Source organism: Erinaceus europaeus, chromosome 12, assembly GCF_950295315.1.
Source record: "Erinaceus europaeus chromosome 12, mEriEur2.1, whole genome shotgun sequence".
Classification (NCBI taxonomy): Eukaryota; Metazoa; Chordata; class Mammalia; order Eulipotyphla; family Erinaceidae; genus Erinaceus; species Erinaceus europaeus.
In genome coordinates, this window is record NC_080173.1 from 38,721,462 (window position 1) to 38,741,246 (window position 19,785).

The 19,785-nt window shown below is 44.2% G+C and overlaps 1 protein-coding gene across 5 annotated transcripts in view; it reads right to left on the reverse strand.

Moving 5' to 3' along the window:
• The window catches only part of SPECC1 (sperm antigen with calponin homology and coiled-coil domains 1), a 340,972-nt gene that overhangs the window by 62,746 nt on the left and 258,441 nt on the right, over nucleotides 1-19,785 (reverse strand). For all 5 annotated transcript variants that reach the window (XM_060203154.1, XM_007526170.3, XM_060203153.1 and 2 more), the window contains 2 exons: nucleotides 10,794-10,910; nucleotides 4,809-4,868 (listed from right to left, as the gene is read on the reverse strand). In XM_060203154.1, the coding sequence (XP_060059137.1) occupies nucleotides 4,809-4,868; nucleotides 10,794-10,910 (177 nt within the window). The remainder of the gene's footprint in view (nucleotides 1-4,808; nucleotides 4,869-10,793; nucleotides 10,911-19,785) is intronic.

Below are 19,785 nucleotides of genomic sequence, written 5' to 3' on the forward strand. Positions count from 1 at the left end.
TATTAATCCCCCCAATAAAGAAAAAAAAGCAATAAATAAATCTTTTAAACAACAAGACAGTTATGGGGGGAAAAAAGAGGAAGAAAGACCATAAAATCCACACAATCTCTTTCAGGAACTAGAAATGGATGGAAGAGGGAGTACTTCTTACTATGAGGTATGCATCAAAGACATTCTGATGCAAAATCAGACAAAGATCTTAGAAGGATACTAGAGACCAATTTTTCACACAAGCAAAGATAAGATACTGTTCAATAAATACTAGCAAATGATTCTTGATCAAGTGATACTCATAAGGCTGGAATATTCATGTTCCATAATTAATTATGAATATACATTAGTCAACTAATGGAACTGTGTTATTAGACTAAAATAAGAAAAACCCTGGGTGGGGCAGCTGGGGAGGTAGCATAAAGGTTATGCAAAATGACTTTCATGCCTGAAACACCAAAGTAAGTTCAATCTCCAGCATCACCACAAATCTGAGCTGAGCAGTGCTCGGTAAAAAAGCCAACCAACCAAACAACCAACCAGCCAACCAACCAAACAACCAACCCTATGGGACCAGAGAGATAGCTCATTGGGCAGGACATGTGCTTTGTCATGTCTGTGGTCCAGTTTTGAGCCCCAGTACCACAGGGGAACACCACAGATGGCATTGGGGAGTCTCCATGGACAGAATGAATGTCTTCTCCCTATCATCTGTCTTTCCCTCTCACTCTAAATTGAAGAATGAAAAGAATTGGTCCTGGGAGGTCATTTGATGATGGCCCACACAAAAGTGAGGTCCTGAATTCATTCCCCAGAATGGCATAAAAATAATTTATAAAAGCAAAAGAATTAGGTCAGTCAGAACAATTCTGGGGTCAGTAACTGAGTGCCTGTCTTGCAAATGTGAGGTCCTGGGTTCAATCCCAGACACCACATGAGAGCAAAAAAGAAAAAAAAAAGTATAATTCTATGGAACAATACTTTGGTCTTTCCTTCTTATTCATAAAAACAAATAAATGAAAACTCTGTTGAGGTGACTCCACAGTATGAGTGCATGTGTGAGGCTGTGGGTTTAGCCTTGGCATCACATTAAAAAAGAATCTGTAAAGGACTGGGGAAACAGTATAATGATTATGCAAAATACTCTCCTTTTTTTTTTTTTTTTTTTTTTTTCCTTTTTCCCTTTTCCCTCCAGGGTTATTGCTGGGCTTGGTGCCTGCACCATGAATCCACCACTCCTGGAGGCCATTTTTTCCCCCTTTTGTTGCCCTTGTTGTTGTAGCCTCGTTGTGGTTATTATTATTGCCATTGTTGATATTGTTCATTGTTGGATAGGACAGAGAGAAATGGAGAGAGGAGGGGAAGACAGAGAGGGGGAGAGAAAGATAGACACCTGCAGACCTGCTTTACCACCTGTGAAGCGACTCCCCTGCAGGTGGGGAGGCGGGGGCTCGAACCGGGATCCTTACGGCGGTCCTTGAGCTTTGCGCCACATGCGCTTAACCCGCTACACCACTGCCCGACCCCCCAAAATACTCTCCTGAGGCTCTGAGGTCTCAGGTTCAATACGCAGCACCACCATAAGCCAGAGCTGAGCAGTGCTCTGATCTCTCTCCTCTCTTTCTCTTTCTTATTAAAAATAAAGTAAATAATAAAAAAATGGGGGGTGTTGGGCGGTAGTGTCGTGGGTTAAGTGCACATGGCGCAAAGTGCAAGGACCAACGTAAGGATCCTGGTTCTAGCCCCTGGCTCCCCACCTGCAGGGGGGCCCTTCACAAACGGTGAAGCAGGTCTGCAGGTGTCTATCTTTCTCTCCCCCTCTCTGTCTTCCCCTTCTCTCTACATTTCTCTCTGTCCTATCCAACAACAACGACTTCAATAACAACAACAATAGTAACTACAACAACAATAAAAAACAACAATGGCAACAAAAGGGAAAATAAATAAATAAAAAGAATTTGAAAAGCAAAGCAAAGTTTAAAGCCTTTGATTTCATGATTTATTAAGCAATTATTAAGAGTGTGGCTTTGGCCAAGATCATATGTGGAGGCCAGGTGGTGGCTCACATGGTTAAGCACTCACATATCAGTGCACAAGGACCCAGGTTCAAGCCCCTGGTCCCCAACTGCAGGGGGAAAGTTTCATGAGTCCTGAAGCAGGGCTTCAGGTGTCTGTCTCTCTGCTTCTCTATCTCCTCCTATGCTTCCAACTTCTTTCTCTCTCTCTCTGCCTCTAGCCAATAAATGAATGAAAAATTTTTTTTAAAGAGCATGTGTGCTGGGGCCAGGAGGTGGTCCATGTGGTTGAGTGCATATGTTACCATGTGCAAGGATCCAGGTTCAAGCCCTGCAAGGGATCGGGGAGAGTGTCAAAGCAGTGGAGCAAGTTATATGTGGCTCTCTTTCTCTGCCCCCATTTCTCTCGCTTTTCTTTCTTTTTAAAAAATTTTCATGTTTATTTATTTATTTTCCCTTTTACTGCCCTTGTTTTTTATTGTTGTTGTAGTTATTACTGTTGTTATTTATGTGGTTGTTAGATAGGACAGAGAGAAATGGAGAGAGGCGGGGAAGAGAGGACCAACTTAAGGATCCCAGTTCAAGCCCCCACCTCCCCACCTGCAGGGCGGTCGATTCACAAGCAGTGAAGCAGGCTGTAGGTGTCTATCTTTCTCTCCTCCTCCTCTCTGCATTTCTCTCTGTCCTATCCAACAACAAAGACATCAATAACAGCAATAATAATAACCACAACGATGATAAAACAACAAGGGTGACAAAAGGGAAAACATATTTAAAGGAAAAAAAAAGGTAAGGCATATGTAGCCAGGTGGTGGTGTACCCAGTGGAGTGCACAGTTTATCATGTGGAAGGACCTGGGTTCAAGTCCCCGTATCTCACCTGCAGGAAGGGAAGCTTCACAAGCAGTGGAGCAGTGCTGTAGGTATCTCTCTGTCTCTGTTTTCATATCTCTCCCTGCTTTTCTGTCTCTATTATCATATATAAAATATAAAGAGGATAATTAAATTGGCAGCAGTGAATCTGTTAAATTTTCCTTTGACCACAGAGAGCAGCACTGAGTGAGCCCTGGTTTTGTGCAGGGGTCTTAGCAGTACTGATGTTTACGGGAACTCAGGGCCATCAAATATGTGTTTTTTTTTTTTTTTTTTTTTTGCCTCCAGGGTTATCACTGGGACTCGGTGCCTGCACTATGAACCCACTGCTCCTGGAAGCTATTTTTTCCCTTTTGTTGCCCTTGTTGTTTATCTTTATTATTATTATTATTATTATTATTTTTTCCTCCAGGGTTATTGTTGGGCTCGGTGCCTGCACCATGAATTCACCGCTCCTGGAGGCCATTTTTCCCCCTTTTGTTGCCCTTGTTGTTGTAGCCTCGTTGTGGTTATTATTATTGCCATTGTTGATGTTGTTCATTGTTGGATAGGACAGAAAGAAATGGAGAGAGGAGGGGAAGACAGAGAGGGGGAGAGAAAGATAGACACCTGCAGACCTGCTTCACCGCCTGTGAAGCGACTCCCCTGCAGGTGGGGAGCCGGGGGCTCAAACCGGGATCCTTGAGCCAGTCCTTGCGCTTTGCGCCACATGCGCTTAACCCACTGCGCCACCACCCGACCCCCTATCTTTATTATTATTATTGCTGTTGTTGGATAGGACAGAGAGAAATCGAGAGAGATGGGGAAGACAGAGGGGAGGAAAGAAAGATGGGAGTTGGGTGGTAGCGCAGCAGGCTAAGAGCAGGTGGCGCAAAGCGCAAGGACTGAAATAAGGATCCTGGTTGGAGCCCCTGGCTCCCTACCTGCAGGGGAGTCGCTTCACAGGCGGTGAAGCAGGTCTGCAGGTGTCTATCTTTCTCTCCTCCTCTCTGTCTTCCCCTCCTCTCTCCATTTCTCTCTGTCCTATCCAACAACGACAGCATCAACAACAACAGTAATAACTACAACAATAAAAAACAAGGGCAACAGAAGGGAATAAATAAATATTTTTTAAAAAAAAGGAAAGGCAGACACCTGCAGACCTGCTTCACCACTCGTGAGGTGACTCCCCTGCAGGTGGGGAGCCAGAGGCTCCAACCAGGATCCTTATTTCAACCAGGATCCAACTGGGATCCTTAGGTGGGACTTTGCACTTCGTGCCATGTGAGCTTAACCCGCTGTGCCACCGCCCAGCCCCCATGGTATCTCATAAGAATGAACATCGACTACCACCCAGACCTGCTCCTGGGTTTGCCACAGTCTGGTTTTCACTTCTCCCTTAATTTCTGGCATCTGGTATTTTCCATTCATTATCCAGAGCTCAGCTATATACTGACATTCAAAACATTCCATTTCCTTTTGACTTCTAGGTGACTTGAATAAGAGGGCCTCAAGGGTCATTTGGTTTACTATGCTTCCAGAACCATAATTTATCAACAATGGTATCATCATTAAAAATGAATCCTGGGTTGGAGAGATAACATACTGGTTATACAAATCAACTTTCATGCCTGCAGCAATAAGGTCACAGTCTTAATCTCCTACCATTAAGTCAGAGCTGAGCAGGGCTCTGGTTAAAAAAAAAAAAAAGAAATGGAGAGAAAGAAAGAGAAGGGGGAAGGAAGGAGAGAAAAGAAGAGAAAAGAAAAGAAAAGAAAAGAAAAGAGACCTATCTGTTCCCCATCTACTGAGTTTTATATTAGGGTATCAAACTTTCAGTAAATGAACTTCCATGTTCTATAGGAAATCGCTTAGTAGACGGCATGAAGTTTTTTTTTTTTTTTTTTGACATAATCAAAGCAAGTATGTATGGGTACAAAAGAGTACTCACCAGGCTGGGTTTGATGCCGACACTTTGAGCTGCTTCAAATGCCAGCGAGAGATTCCTTTTCTAGGTTAAAAAAGACAGAGACTGGAATTACCAATTAAAAAGTATAGCTTTGCTAGAAAAGAAGACTTAGTGACACATTTATGTAATTGCTATTTTAAACACTTAAAACTTTTAAGTCAAATATGCAAATAGCAGTCTTGGTTTAAAGAAGAAAAAGGTTAACAGTTTATAACTGTTTAATCATGATGCATATTACAAACAATGAAAATAACATATACAAATAAACAAATACAGTCAAATGAAAATACAGCTCTTTTTACCAGTCCTGGTTCTTGAGAGAAGCACTTTTCATTTATCTCCTTAGTCCTCCTGATGATCACTTCTACATTGCAGTGATGTGCTTACATTACTTTTTTTTTTTTATGCCTCCAGGGTTATCGTTGGGGCTCAGTGCCTGCACTATAGAATCCACTGTTCCTGGAGGCCATTTTTTCCATTTTCTTGCCATTGTTGTAATTGCTGCTGTTGTTGTTGGATAGGACAGAGAGAAATGGAGAGAGGAGGGGAAGACAGAGAGGGGGAAAGAAAGACACCTTGCAGACCTGCTTCACTACTTGTGAATCAACCCTCCTGCAGGTGGGGAGCCAGAGGCTTGAACCAGGGTCCTTACGCTGGTCCTTGCAATTTACGCCATGTGCGCTTAACCTGCTGTGCTACCACTACCCTACTTTTGATTTTTTTTTTTCTTGTCACCAGGATTATCTCCAGAGCACAATGATGGCACACTCCACTGTTGTTCGTGGCCATTTTTTTGTTTCTGATTTTTCTTCTGAGAGGGAGGGAAGGAGGAGGGAGAGACAGGAGGGAGGGAGAGAGAGTTTTTTCTCTCTATCTTTAGCTCTCTTTCTTTTTTTAAAGTATTAAAAATTTTGTATTATATTTATTTATTTACTGGATAGGTACAGCCAGAAATTGAGAGGGAAGGGGGTGACAGAGAGGGACACAAACAGGGAGACACCTGCAACACTGCTTCACCACTTGCAAAGTTTTCCCCCTACAGGTAAGGGACTGGGGGCTCAATCCCAGGTCCTTGCTCACTGTAACACTTAACCAGGTACACCACCCCTTGGCCCTTTATCTCTACTTCTCTCCTGTGCTCATAAACAAATGAAAAAATCATGTTAAGTAAGATAAGTCAAAAAAGAAAAGGACAAAATACCAGATGATCATAGGTGGGACTTAAAAAAAACTTGGAGTAAGTTTGGTGTATTGAACCAAAACAAAGGACTCTGGAGAAGGAGAGGTAGGGAAAGGGGGGGGTGGTACACTGGGGTCTTGGTGCATGATGGTAGAAATAGACCTAAATTGGAGGTGAAAGTTAAAGGCCTCTCCTTACACTAATGCAAAGTCTGTTTTAGGAGGGGAAAACACTGAGACAAGGCCCTACATGTTTTCTTCTAGTCAGTGGTTAAAGGTCTAGGAAAACTCATCTGTGGTCATCCTGCCCAAGCCATCAGCTTTCTTCCTCCAAAGCAAGGGGGATCATGGGGGATGGGCTGCAAGCCTTGCACTTGTTCCCATAACATCAGCACTCTCTGTGGGGCTGGGAGCGGCCACTGGTCCTGGCCTCCTTTAGTCTAGCCCAAAACAAGGTAGCAACCTCCTAGCTTAGTGCTTATGAGGCCTTTGTTTTTGTTTTTTAAAGTTGTTTTGGTCACTGCAACATTGTGATATATAAGAAATATTATTTGGAGTTGGGGAGACAGCATAATGGTTATGCAAAATGACTTTCATGCCTGAGACTTCAAAGTCCTAGTTTCAACCCTCAGCATCACTAGAAGCCAGAGCTGAGCAGTGCCTGGTGTCTCTTTGTATCTTTCTTTCTCTCTCTCTAAGATAAAGCAAAATATTAAAAGAAATATAAATATATATTTGGGGGCAGCCTGGGAAGTGGTGCTGTGACTTGAGTGTTAGACTTAGAGCATGAGATCCTGGTTCTATCCTAGAGTGATGTTCTGAGTGATATACTAGGATTTAGTAAATAAACATTAATATATATATATTCATGCAGATGAACACTTCTCTCATTGGAGACTGTATATATGTGTCTATGTATGTACCTTAAACAGAGTTGCTGGCTTCAGGACACTGATTTCAGGGAAGAAGGGGTTTTGCAAGCCAATGTCTCAGTTACTATTATTCCAGAAATCAAGAAGTAAATCTTTTCATGATTTTGGATGGGTAGTACCTAGTTGCCTTCTAAAAGATCACCCCAATTTTTAATGACAGCAACAGCACAGCTGTGCCCATTTTCTCATATCTTTACCTCCAAAGGACTTTATGACTTTCAAAAGTTCTGTCAACTATGACAGGCTACAAGGAGTGTTGTAATTTTTGATTTGTATTCTCTGATTAGTAGTAATGTCAAGGGACAAGGGCCTTTTTAAAAAATGTATTTAATTATTATTTTTTAGTGAGATAGACAGGCAGACAGACCAGAGTACTACTCAACTCTAGCTTCTGGTGGTACTGGGGATTAAACCTGGGATCTCAGAGCCTCAAGCATGAAAGTGTTTTGCAGAACCATTATGTTGTCTTCCCAGCCCAAAGGACAAGGGTCTTATACAGAACATGGACTAAGTCTACTGAAATTGCTGATGTTCTCTTAACAGATATGGAATGGAGAAGAGAGAGTCCAAGCAGAAAAAACTGTCTTCAAGAGCTCTGAAATTGCCAGTGACATCACCTGGGTGTCACACAAAGACAGATGCTGTCATTTTGACAGCAGAGGGACATCGGTGACCAAGGACTGTTATTCCAATCTCTTTCAAAGACTCACAGCCAGGTGGGGAAAAGGCTACTCGTGGGAAGCAGGAGTGAGCGCCCATATGGGCTCAGGAGAAAGAAGTCAGCAAGCAGATGTGTTTTCCATAGGTGAAAGCAATAAGCATTTTGCTTTGCTTTCCTTTTCATATTGTATTTATTTATTGGATAGAGACAGAGAGAAACAGAGAAGGAAGGGGGAGATAGTGAAGGAGAGAAAGACACTGTCAGTAGTGCTTCACCACTTGTGAAGTTTTCCCCCTGCAGTTTCTTTCCCCCTTCCTTCCTTCCTTCCTTCCTTCCTTCCTTCCTTCCTTCCTTCCTTCCTTTCCTTCCTTTCCTTCCTTTCCTTCCTTTCCTTCCTTTCCTTCCTTTCCTTCCTTTCTCTCTTTCTTTCTTTCTTTCTCTCCTTCCTCCCTCCCTTCCTTCCTTTTTTCTTTCATCTTTATTTACTAGACAGAGACAGCCAGAAGTCAAGAGGTAATGGGAAGACAGAGGGACATCTGCAGCCCTGCTTTACCACTTGTGAAGCTTTCTCCCTGTAGGTGGGGACCAGGGGCTTGAACCTGGGTCCTTGTGCATTGTAATATGTGTGCTCAACCAGGTGCACCACCACCCAGCCCCTTGGCTGATTATTTTCCAACTGACTCATCTGTGACTCAGAATCAATACACTTTAAGAAGTTTTCACTTCACATGGTATGTGTACAAGTGTTAAGCTGTGCTATAGTTTTATTAAGAACTTCTGCTAAGTAAGCAAACTTCTGTTTAAAAAAAACCCACAAACTTCTGAGCTCAAATTTGTGATCTGCTCTAGCAACTGAATGGAGACTGAGGATACAGAAATCTTTTGTGAAAGAAAGTCAATTAGTGGTGAACTTCATGGTTGTCTTTTTTTTTTTTTTTTAATGAACTGATGTATGTGCCTTTTTTTAATTTTATTTTTTTCCTTTTGTTGCTTTTGTTGTTTATTGTTGTTGTTATTATTGTTATTGCTATCGTTGGATAGGACAGAGAGAAATGGAGAGAGGAGGGGAAGACAGAAAGAGGAGAGAAAGATAGACACCTGCAGACCTGCTTCATCGCCTATGAAGTGACTCCTCTGCAGGTGGGGAGCCAGGGGCTGGAATTGGGATCCTTACACTGGTCCTTGTGCTTCGCACCATGTGGGTTATACTGCACCACCGCCTGGCTCCCTGTATGTGCCTTTTTAAGTTAATTTATTTGATAGGTCAGAGAGAAACTGAGAGGAAAGCAGGAAATAGGGGGAGACTGGGGGGGGGGAAGAGGCCTGTAGCACTGCTTTACTGCTTCTGAAGCTTCTCCCCTGGAGGTGGGGACTGGGGACTTGAACTGGGTCTTTGTGCTTAGTAACAGGTGTGCCACCATCGGCCCCTGTGCTTGTCTTATTCTAAGAAGTTGTCACAGCCACTCCAACCTACAGCAGTCACCACCTTGATCAGCCAGTACCCATCAACACCAAGACAAGAGCCTCCCAAAAGACTCTCCAACAAGATGACACCTTGCTGGAAGCTCAGATGATGGTTAGCATTTTTTAGCAATAATGTATTTTTAAGTTCAGGTACATACATTGTCTTTTTAGACATAATGCCATGACACATTTAAGAGACTGTGTCAGGATAACTTTTTCCTTTTTTGTTGTCAGGGCTTTGCTGGGGCATCTTGACTATGCAATTCCATCACTTCCAGCAGATGCTTTTTCTTTTTCTTTTTGTTCAGATAAAGGGTGAGAATGGGGGAGAAAGAGACAGAGAGAGGAGGATAGATATTGTAGCACTGCTCCACCGCTTGTGGAATCTTACCTTTGCATGGTACCTCCAGGTGCTGGGTGGGGAAGGGGCTTATACATGGCAAAAACTTGTGCTCAATAGAGTGAGATATCTCCCTAAATGTAACTTTTTTCTTTTCTTTTATCATTTTTTGGGGGTTAATGGTTTATAGTACAGTTGCTGATACATGAGTACAATTTCCCATCTCCTCATGATAGATGTTTACATAATATTTTCACCATCAACCCTAAATGTAACCTTATCTGCACTGGGAAACCAACAAACAAACAAATGTGTAACTCATTTTTATTGCAACATTCTGCATCCAGGAGGCCTGAAATTGAATCCAGAATATCTCCGAAGTGTGTTCCATTCCCTCCCTCCCTCCCTCTTCCCCCCATATATATACTCATGTAAAGTCCCTGTATTCTATCCCCAGCACTAAATCAATAATAATCTCTGTCTCAATTAACCAATGATAGAATTAAATAATGATCATGGCAGATAAATATATATGGAGGACCCTTAGACACTGTCCAAAAAAAAAAAAAAGAAAGAAAGAAATCACAGGGTAAGGAGATGGCATGATAGTTATGCAAAAAAAAAAAAAAAAAAGACTCGTGCTGGAGGCCTCAAAGCTTTCAGGTTCATTTTTAGTACCATCATAAGCCAGAGCTGGTAAAAAAAACAACAATAAAAAAAAGGGGGGTGAGGGAGACAAAATAAAAGAGATCACTCTGTCCTGTTATTGTCTCTGCCAGTATATGATCATTATATATTTTAATACTATCATTGATTAATTTAGACAGAGCTTTTTACTAATTTAGTGCTGGGGATAGAAAGCAGGGACTCTTACATGAGAAGTCTGTGCTCGGGAGTCGGGCGGTAGCGCAGAGGGTTAAGCACACGCGGTGCAAAGCGCAAGGACCGGCGTAAGGATCCCGGTTCGAGTCCCCGGCTCCCCACCTGCAGGGGAGTCGCTTCACAAGTGGTGAAGCAGGTCTGCAGGTGTTTTTCTCTCCCCCTCTCTGTCTTCCCCTCCTCTCTCCATTTCTCTCTGTCTTATCCAGCAACAATGACATCAATAACAAGGGCAACAAAAGGGAATAAATAAATAAATAAAAAGAAGTCTGTGCTCAACACTGAGTGGCATGTCCCCAGAGAGGGAGAGACAGATCAGAGGGAAAAGACATTCACTCCGAAACACATCCCACCAGACATGCAGTTTCCCCAGTGCCATCTATGGTGTTCTCCTATGGTGCTGGGACTCAAACTTGGACTACATGGATGGCAAAGCACGTGTCCTACCCAGTCTGCACCCGAAGACTCAGGCATCCTCCCTTCAGCTTCTAGAAGCTGAGCGGGAGACTTACCTTCTCCTGGCTGTTCAGCTCCTGGTAGGGGATGTGGGCAGGCAGGTAGGTGTGGAGTAGCGCACAGAAAGCCAGCCCATCACTCCAGCTGCTGCTGAAATTGGTGATGTCAATGTTCTGTGGGCAGAAAGGCAGCTCAATTAGAAAGCAAAGATCACAGCTGATGGCCGAGGCTGCAATGAAAAGGGGTATTCTTTTCTGGGCTTACAAAAAGGTAAGTTGAGAGAGTACCCCCAGCACAAGGAGAGTACAGTAACTCTGGGCACTGGTAACAGTCAAGGATGTCCTCAATCTATTGACAGAATGGCTTGAAGAAAATGCTTGGCTGGTGAGACAGCATAATGGTTCTGCAAAGAGACTCTCATGCCTGAGGCTCTGAGCTCCCAGGTTCAATCCTCAGCACCACCATAAACCAGAGTTGAGCAGTGCTCTGGTGTGTTCTCACCCCACTCCCCCATATCTCTCTCATTAAAATAAATAAATAAAATACATTTTTAAAAGGCTTCTTTGATCAAAATGATAAGAGCATATGTGACCAGTCCAGGTAAACTAGAGATTCGGAACCATCTAATCTCAAAGTAAGACACTTGATTGGCTTTCTTGTTTATTAAAAAAAAATTTATTGACTAGAGATAGGGAGAAATCCAGAGGGAAGGAGGAGGGACAGAGGATGAGAGAGTAACCTACAGCACTGCTGCACTGCTTGTGAAGCTTCCCTCCTGCAGGTGGGGACTGGGGGCTTACATATCATCACAAGTATACTTAACTAAGTATGCTATGGCCCAGCCCTGATTTTCTTTTTGTAAAATGATTTTTGTCTTCATTTCTCAATTTGTGATTAATAGTAGGTTGCAAGATTATAAGATTGCAATGTATAGCTCCACACTTTAAAAAGATTTGTTAACTAATGAAAGAGAAGCACAGTGTCACTTTGGGAGATATGATGGTGGGGACTGAACTCAGGACCAGAGAGTTCAATGCATTACCCACTGCACCACATCCCAGGCTGTGTGATTTGCTTTCTGTATCTAGTTCTGTCTTTTTTTTTTTTTTTTTTTCACCTCCAGGGTTATTGCTGGGGCTCGGTGCCAACACCATGAATCCACTGCTCCTGATGACCATTTTTTTTCCATTTTATTGGGTAGGACAGAGAGGAATTGAGAGAGGAGGGGGAGGCAGAGAGGGAGAGAGAAAGAGAAACACCTGCAGACTTGCCTCACCACTTGTAAGTGAAGCTCTGCAGGTGGGGAGCTGAAGGCTTGAACTGGACCCTTGTGTGGGCCCTTATGCTTCATACTTCGTGCACTTAACCTGGTGCACCACTGCCCTACTCCTGCTCAGTCTTTTATCTAGGTTTTCCTAGTGGTAATCTGAAATAGCCTAGCCCTTAGTAAAATTAAAAGACCAAGGCTGGAGGCCTTGGTGATGGACATAGCATATGTGTCTCTCTTGAGTGATGGGCAAGCCAGGGACCCAAGTCTGCCCCAGAGGTCCTTTCCATCTAGCCCACTTGGAGTCAGAGTCTAGGATGACACTGCTGAAGCCCAAAACTCCCCCATATCTTCAGAAAGGCTCTGTACTCTTGAATCTCTTTGCAATGACTACCCACCCCCATCCTCAGTGCCCCAAATGTAGAATCTTTGGCTCAAAGCAACACAGAGCCATAATGATGCCCCTTGGTCCTGGTTTCCATGACTCAAGCACAACCCAACTCCCAGTTACTCAGCGTCAGGGTTGTTAAAATTCTGAGAATGCTCTGGCTGAAAGGAGTTCCCCAACCCCATTTTCAGGGTGAATATGCAGTAGCTGGGACTCTGGGTAAGCTGGCCATCTGCACCCCCCCTGAAAAAAGTCTCTGATGAAGAGATTTTTTTTTTTTTGACAAAGCCAAAATGTTGATTTAGAAAATAACTGATTATATATTTCTGGAAGTTTGCATGTAAAAAATATATATATAGTAAGAGCAGAGTCAAGAAACAGAGCAGGACATGACCCAGCCAGTTCACTCAAAAGTCTCCAGTATTCAAACCAGATGTTGTGTTGTGAACATGGGAGCTTGGGAGGGGAGGCAGGGATGAGAGCAGGCCTGAGGGGAGTCAGATCTGCCCAGATAGAAGCCCCTTCCTTCCTACCTTCCTCCCCTGGTCATGCCTGGGACAACATCTCCAGACTCATCTCTCACACTCACTGGGACCTGGAGGTGGGGAAGTCAGGAAGCCAGGCTTTACTTGTTTATGGTTGCAGATTAGGTGGGGGGGGGGTATCTAGGTTGCCTAAGTAGGGGGAGAGCAGGGCCCCACACTGGGCAGCATCCTTATGGGCAGGATAGAGTGATGTTGACCTTTATAATCATGTCTCCAACAGAAGGACCAACCACATTTTAAACAGAAAGCCAAAGGCTCAAAGACCTGGACAAAACAAACAAAAAGCCCTTAAGTATGAGTCCCTTAAATAAATAGTAGTGGTGGAAAAGATAATGACTTTTAAAAAAAGATTCATTTATTATTGATGAAAGATAGGGAGAGTGGGAGAGAGAATCATAGCATCACTCAGGCATATGTAATGTGGGGATTGAACTCAGGACCCCATACCTGAGAATCCAATGCTTTATCCACTATACCAGCTCCTAGGTTACTAAATACTGACTTTTAAATGCAAGGTGGGGAGAATCAAAGTCAGGATCTTATACATGTGAAGCAGGTCAGCCCCCCTGGGCAACCTTATTATTTGAGAGATAAACACCAGAGCACTGCTCCACCATTTATACTATTCAGCTTGTTTTGTATTTGTTGCTTCCAGGTGGAGGCAGATACTGAACCCAGAGCCTCGTACATGTAAGGTGCACACTCTCCTGCAAAGCCACCTCCCAGACTCTAAGGGTCTGACACTGCATTATCTCATTCACTTCCCAGAATTAGCACAGGAAGTCATGCTGAACCCATTTTACAGCTGAGAAAGTTGAAGCCAAACCTAGTTATAACAAGAGTTAGAGTCACCTGATTCCCAACAATGTCTTCCCCCCCCCCGCCCTGTGACATCTTCTTTGTTTATTCTCCTCCCCTCCCTCTGCCTTTTTCCCTTCTCAAACTTACTTTACACTTTGAGCTTTGCTTGTCTTTTGTGTCTTACAGAGCTGAGACCTTGCACACCTGCAATTTTCACATCTCTGATTTTGTTCAGAGATTGCGGGGGGGGGGGGTATACCACTTCCCATGTGGTACTGGGATTCAGCCCTAGGCCCATGCATGAGTCCTACCTAGTGAGTTATTTCTATTTCTGTAGACTTTCACATTGTTTCCCTCCCCTCCCCTCCCCTCCTCTCTCTTTTGTGCACCTGTTCTATACTGGGGTTTCACACCTGCATGGTTCCATCATTCCCAGCCAGCTCGCTCTCTCTCTCTCTCATTTATTTATTAGAAAGATAGGAGAGAGAGAAAGAACCAGACATCATTCTGGTACATGTGCTGCCTAGGATCAAATTTAGGACCTCATGCTTGAGAGTCTAATGCTTTATCCACTGCACCACCTCCCAGGCCACTCCCTCTCTCTATATATATTTTTTTTATTGCCATGAGGGTTACGTCCTTATTGGGCTTTTGTGTTTGCACAATGAATTTATTGCTCTCAAAGACAGAAATAGAGAGGGAGAGAGATACACAGAGAGACACACTATCTATAGCACTGCTCCAACACTCACAAAGCTTCCACTTTGTAGTTGAGGATCAGGAGTGTGAACTTGACTTTGTATGTTAACTCTCTTTTCAGTCATCAGGTTCCAGGTGTCATCAGGATGCTGGCCAGACTTCCCTGGATTGAAGACCCCACCAATATGTCCTGGAGCTCAGCTTCCCCAGAGACCCACCCTACTAGGGAAAGAGAGAAGCAGACTGGGAGTATGGACCGACCAGTCAACGCCCATGTTCAGCGGGGAAGCAATTACAGAAGCCAGACCTTCTACCTTCTGCAACCCACAATGACCCTGGGTCCATGCTCCCAGAGGGATAGAGAATGGGAAAGCTATCGGGGGAGGGGGTGGGATATGGAGATTGGGCGGTGGGAATTGTGTGGAGTTGTACCCCTCCTACCCTATGGTTTTGTTAATTAATCCTTTCTTAAAAAAAAAAAAAAAGAAATCAGCAAGCACAGTAAAACACTATCAGCATCATGTGTGGTGCTGTGAGGAGGGCCACCACATGAGCGCACATATACTCACCGGGACATTACACTCCCCTACAGAGTCATGCTGATATATGAAAGGAAAGATGGACTCCAAGGGGCTGGGTGGTGGCGCACTTGGTTTAGCGCACATATTACCAACCACAAGGACTTGGGTTTGAGCTCCTGGTTCCCACCTGCAGGGGGAAAGCTTTGAGAGTGGTGAAGCTGTGCGTTAGGTGTCTCTCTTTCTCTATATATCCCCCTACCCTCTAGATTTCTGGCTGACTCTATCCAATAAATAAAGATAATTTAAAAAATTAAAGTAAATAAAAAAAGAAAGAAAGAGGAACTTCAAGATCCTCCTTTTTAAATCCTCAGATTCCTGGTAATAAATAAAAAAAAAAATAAAAAAAAAAAAGGAGTGTGAACTTGAGTCCCACATGGCAAGGTGTGTGCTCTAGTGGCTGAGTCCCTGCTTAGCCTCTCAGCTGATCTGCCTCCCCCACACCCCCACCCAAGGAGAGGGTGAATATTCTAGGATATCAGGTGCTGAGCAAGCGTGCACTGAGAAGGGGCCTGCCTGTTCAAGGACACATCTGGAATCTGTATTGGCCTGACCCCAGCTCCCACACTTCCTCATCTTCTCTGGGGATGACCCTCCCCCACCCCAGCTCCTGTCCCCTTGGATGGGGGCTCTGTACTTAATGCAACCATTTGAACAGGATCCAAAAGAAAGAAGCCAAGCTTCTGGGAAACAAATGGGCGAGTGACAGAAGGTGCAGGAACTGTCAGTCTCAGGCATGGGGTGGTCCACAAGTCCCCATCCAGGGCCCACTGGGACTTGATAGGTCTCCACTGTTACAGCTGTGAGGTCAGAGTCAGTTTTTGATATCCTGGGAAAATGGAACCATATCTAGAGCATTGGGGGTGGGGAGCTGAGTGTGGGTAGGGGAACTGAGAAATCTGATGCATAAAATTGAGTGTCAGGGAGCCCAGGGGATGGTTCAGTGGGTAAAGCACACATCTTCCATGTGGGGGATACCATGGGTGTGGACTCAGACAGTACAATTAGACCAAGGGCCACTTCTGCCACAAGTAGAGAAGCACAGGGAAGAAACACCATGGGTGGGGGCTATGAAAGGAGGAAGTGAGGGAGGGAGGAAGGAAGGAAGAGAGCGCGCGCCCCAACCACTCTTCTGATGGCATTATCCGTTGGCTTCTGTCTCCAGTACAGCATCTGCCCGGGGCGGGGCTCTAGGGCAGAGCAGCCCTCTTGTCTTTAGAGCTGTCACCCCAGAGTGCTCTCTGATCCTGGGAATCTAGCCCTTTGGTTCTCCTCACACAAGGCCCCGGCACCATACATGCCACTGTTGATGATCTGGACACTCTCTCTCCTCAGCTGGCCTTGAGGGACACTGCCCGGGGCACAGTCTTCTGCCCTTCCCCTGTGCTAACTCCAAACCTGTCACACTTTAGATCGCTGGAGACCTATTCCTTGGAATCTCCTTCCTCTCCTCCATTGAGGTGGTGACCCCATCATTAATTTCACTCTTCTGCTTTGCTTTTTATAAAGCAGGCTTTTTATAGTTCTGCTCTTTCACTTATCAGAGAATAATCCAACCACATTTCCAGGTCCAGTCATCTGCTCCACCCATCTCCTAAGAGATTATCTGATTTTTTTTTTTTTTCCGTCAGTGTTATTGCTGGGCTCTGGGCCTGTACAATACTACCTCTTCCAGTGTTTTTTTTTTTTTTTCCTTCTTTATATATCGAGTGAGAGACTGCTGGTGGGACTGCAAATTGGTTCAACCCTGTTCAGAGAAGTCTAGAGAATTCTCAGAATGCTAGAAAACAGACCTACCCTATGGCCTGGCAATTCCTCTCCTGGAGATATATCCAAAGGAAGTAAACTGGGGTCGGGTGGTGGTGCACTCAGTTAAGCACACATATCAAAGGAAGCAAACATACCCATCCAAAGAGATCTCTGTATACTTATGTTTATAACAGCACAATTTGTAATAGCCAAAACATGGAAGCAATCCAAATGTACAACAATATATGAGTGGCTAAGAAAGCTGTGGTATATATATGCAATGGAATACTACTCAGCTGTTAAAGATGATGAAGCAGTCTCCTTCACCTTATCTTGGAAGGACCTGAAGGAATCATGCTAAGCAAGGTAAACTAAAAAGAGAAAGATGAATATCACATAATCTCATTTATAGGTGGGACATAAAAAACAAGGACAGAAAGGGAAAAAAAAGTAAGTAAAACTTGGATGGGGTTTGGTATATTGCACCAAAGAAAAGGGCTGTGAGGAAGGAGAGGAAGGGAGGGTCCTGGGGGGCTTTGGGGTGCTGGTGCATGATGTGGAAAAGGACCTAAATTGGGGATGAGAGTGCTTTGTAGACATGTATCATGAAGAAAATAGAAATTCTATCCATGTGTTGACAACTGTACTATAAACCATTAACACCCCACCCAATAAAGTAATTTAAAATATTAAAAGAAGAGGATGAGACATAGAGGAGAGATACCACAGCATAGTTCCATTGCTCAAGAAGTTTCCTCCACGAAGGTGTTCCCATGTGGTGGCCAGGGGTCTTGAAGCTAGGTCCTCAGGTGAGCTCACTGAGAATTTATCTTCATAGACTTTGTTAAGGAGCTAAAGAAACTCTCTAAAACATTGCTCTCTAGTCTGAGGGCAGTGCCAAATCCACAGCTCTCAAATCTATGTGGAAGATGCCAAGGACAGACAAACATCCCCAAACTGTCCCCAGTGTTACCACCAAGCCAACTTCAGGGTTGCAGGGACGGCATGATGAGGCTGGGACGCAGAGAACTGGCCAGTGGTTAAAGCAGCAACCCCTCCCCCCCCAATGCAGTTCTGGGAACAGAGACTGGAGTCTGCTTCTTGGGTTCTTTTTATGAGCTGTTCATTGGATTGCAAGAAACCTTGACAAACCCAAGTGTTTGTCACACTCAAGAGGAAAAAAACCAGCCCTGTGACCAGCCCCAGGCCTTTGCTCTGTCTCTAAGGTGGCCTAGACTTCAGGCAGGTGACTCAACTTTCCTGGCTTTGAGTCCCCTCCTCTCTCAAACAAGTAGCTGGATTCTGTCAGTCACTTGAAAATGATTAGCCATGGAACCTCTCCCCTCTAACACTCCTGCAGAAATTGTACCAAAGAATAAACAAGCTCTTACTAGTTTTTTTTTTTGGAGGGGGAGGGGTAATCTTTTCATATATATTCCACTCTACATAGCTCTATATAGATGTGGCTATTTAAACTAGTTAAACTGACAAAAAAATCAGTTTCTCAGGAACATTGGTCACTTTTTTTTTTTTGCCTCCAGGGTTACTGCTGGGGCTTGGTGCCTGCACTGTGAATCCACTGCTCCTGGAAGCTATTTTCTCTCTTTTTTTTTTTTTGCCCTTGTTGTTGATCACTGTTGTTATCATTATTGTTATTGCTGTCACTGTTGTTGGATAGGACAGAGAGAAACTGAGAGAGGAGTGGAAGACAGAGAGGGGGAGAGAAAGAGAGATACCTGCAGACCTGCCCGTGAAGCAACCCCCCTGCAGGTGGGGAGCTGGGGGCTTAAACTGGGATCCTTATGCCAGTCCTTGCACTTTACACCATGTGCATTTCACCTGCTGTGCTACTGCCCAGCCCCTCATTGGCCACCTTTTAAGGGTTCCAGAGTCAGATGTGGCCACTGGCTGCTATAGTGAACCACATAGATCCAGAACTTTCATACTAGAAAGTTCAACAGGACAACACTGCTCCGGATATGTAAGCATGTGTGTGGGTTTCCCCTTTTTATGCAAAAGCACTATTCATTCTATTTTTTTCCTCTTACTATAATCTACAGAGCTTGGTTCTTTCATAGCATATATATATATGTATTGGGTAGAGACAGAGCTAGCCATTGAGAGGGGGAGGAGGATAGAGCGGGAGAGAGACAGAAACACCTGCAGCTCTGCTTCACTGCTTGTGAAGCTTCTCCCCTGAAGGTGGAGACCCAGGGGCTCAAATCCAAGTCCTTGAACATTATAATGCATGTGTTCAACTGAGTGTATCACTGTCCAGCCCTTCTGTAGCATGTTATAGTAAAATAGTTATAGTGCCAACATGGAGACTTGGTTTTGAAGCCAGAGGCTCTGTCACTCATAACTGTATGACTGTGAGAGGTCACTCAACCTCTTTGTACCACAGTGTCCACTCCCTTGAAACTAACACTAAATACACAGCCCAGAGAACTGTAGTCAGGAATAAAAACACAAATAACACATAAAGCACTGTCAGAGGGTAAATATTCACTAAACAGGAACAGTCTTTTCATAACCATCTACTGCTTCATTGTATCCCAGCAAGCAGCTACATGAAACCTCCATCGGACAAATACAAGGTATTTACTTTGGTATTGTCTTGCACACAGGTGAAAGGGATTTTGATGGCTTCTGCCAGGTCTCCCTCAAAGAGCTTCCTCCTGCTTCTGCTCCCTCTCCAATATGCTAATAAAAGAGTCCAGTGGTCAGAGCTAAGATGGCGATTCAGAGACAACGCATGGCCTGAGCTCTGCAAGGAGGTTGCTTCAAAACTGGGAAGTTTGGGTGAGGCCACCAGGTTCCAGATGCTACTAGGATGCCAACTAGACTTCCCTGGGCAGAAGACCCCACCAATGTGTCCTGGAGCCCTGCTTTAGAGTCTCATCCCAGCTGGGAGTATGGATTGACCTGCCAATGCCCACGTTCAGCGGGGAAGCAATTACAGAAGCCAGACCTTCCACCTTCTACAACCCATAATGGTCCATATTCTCACGGGGTTAAAGA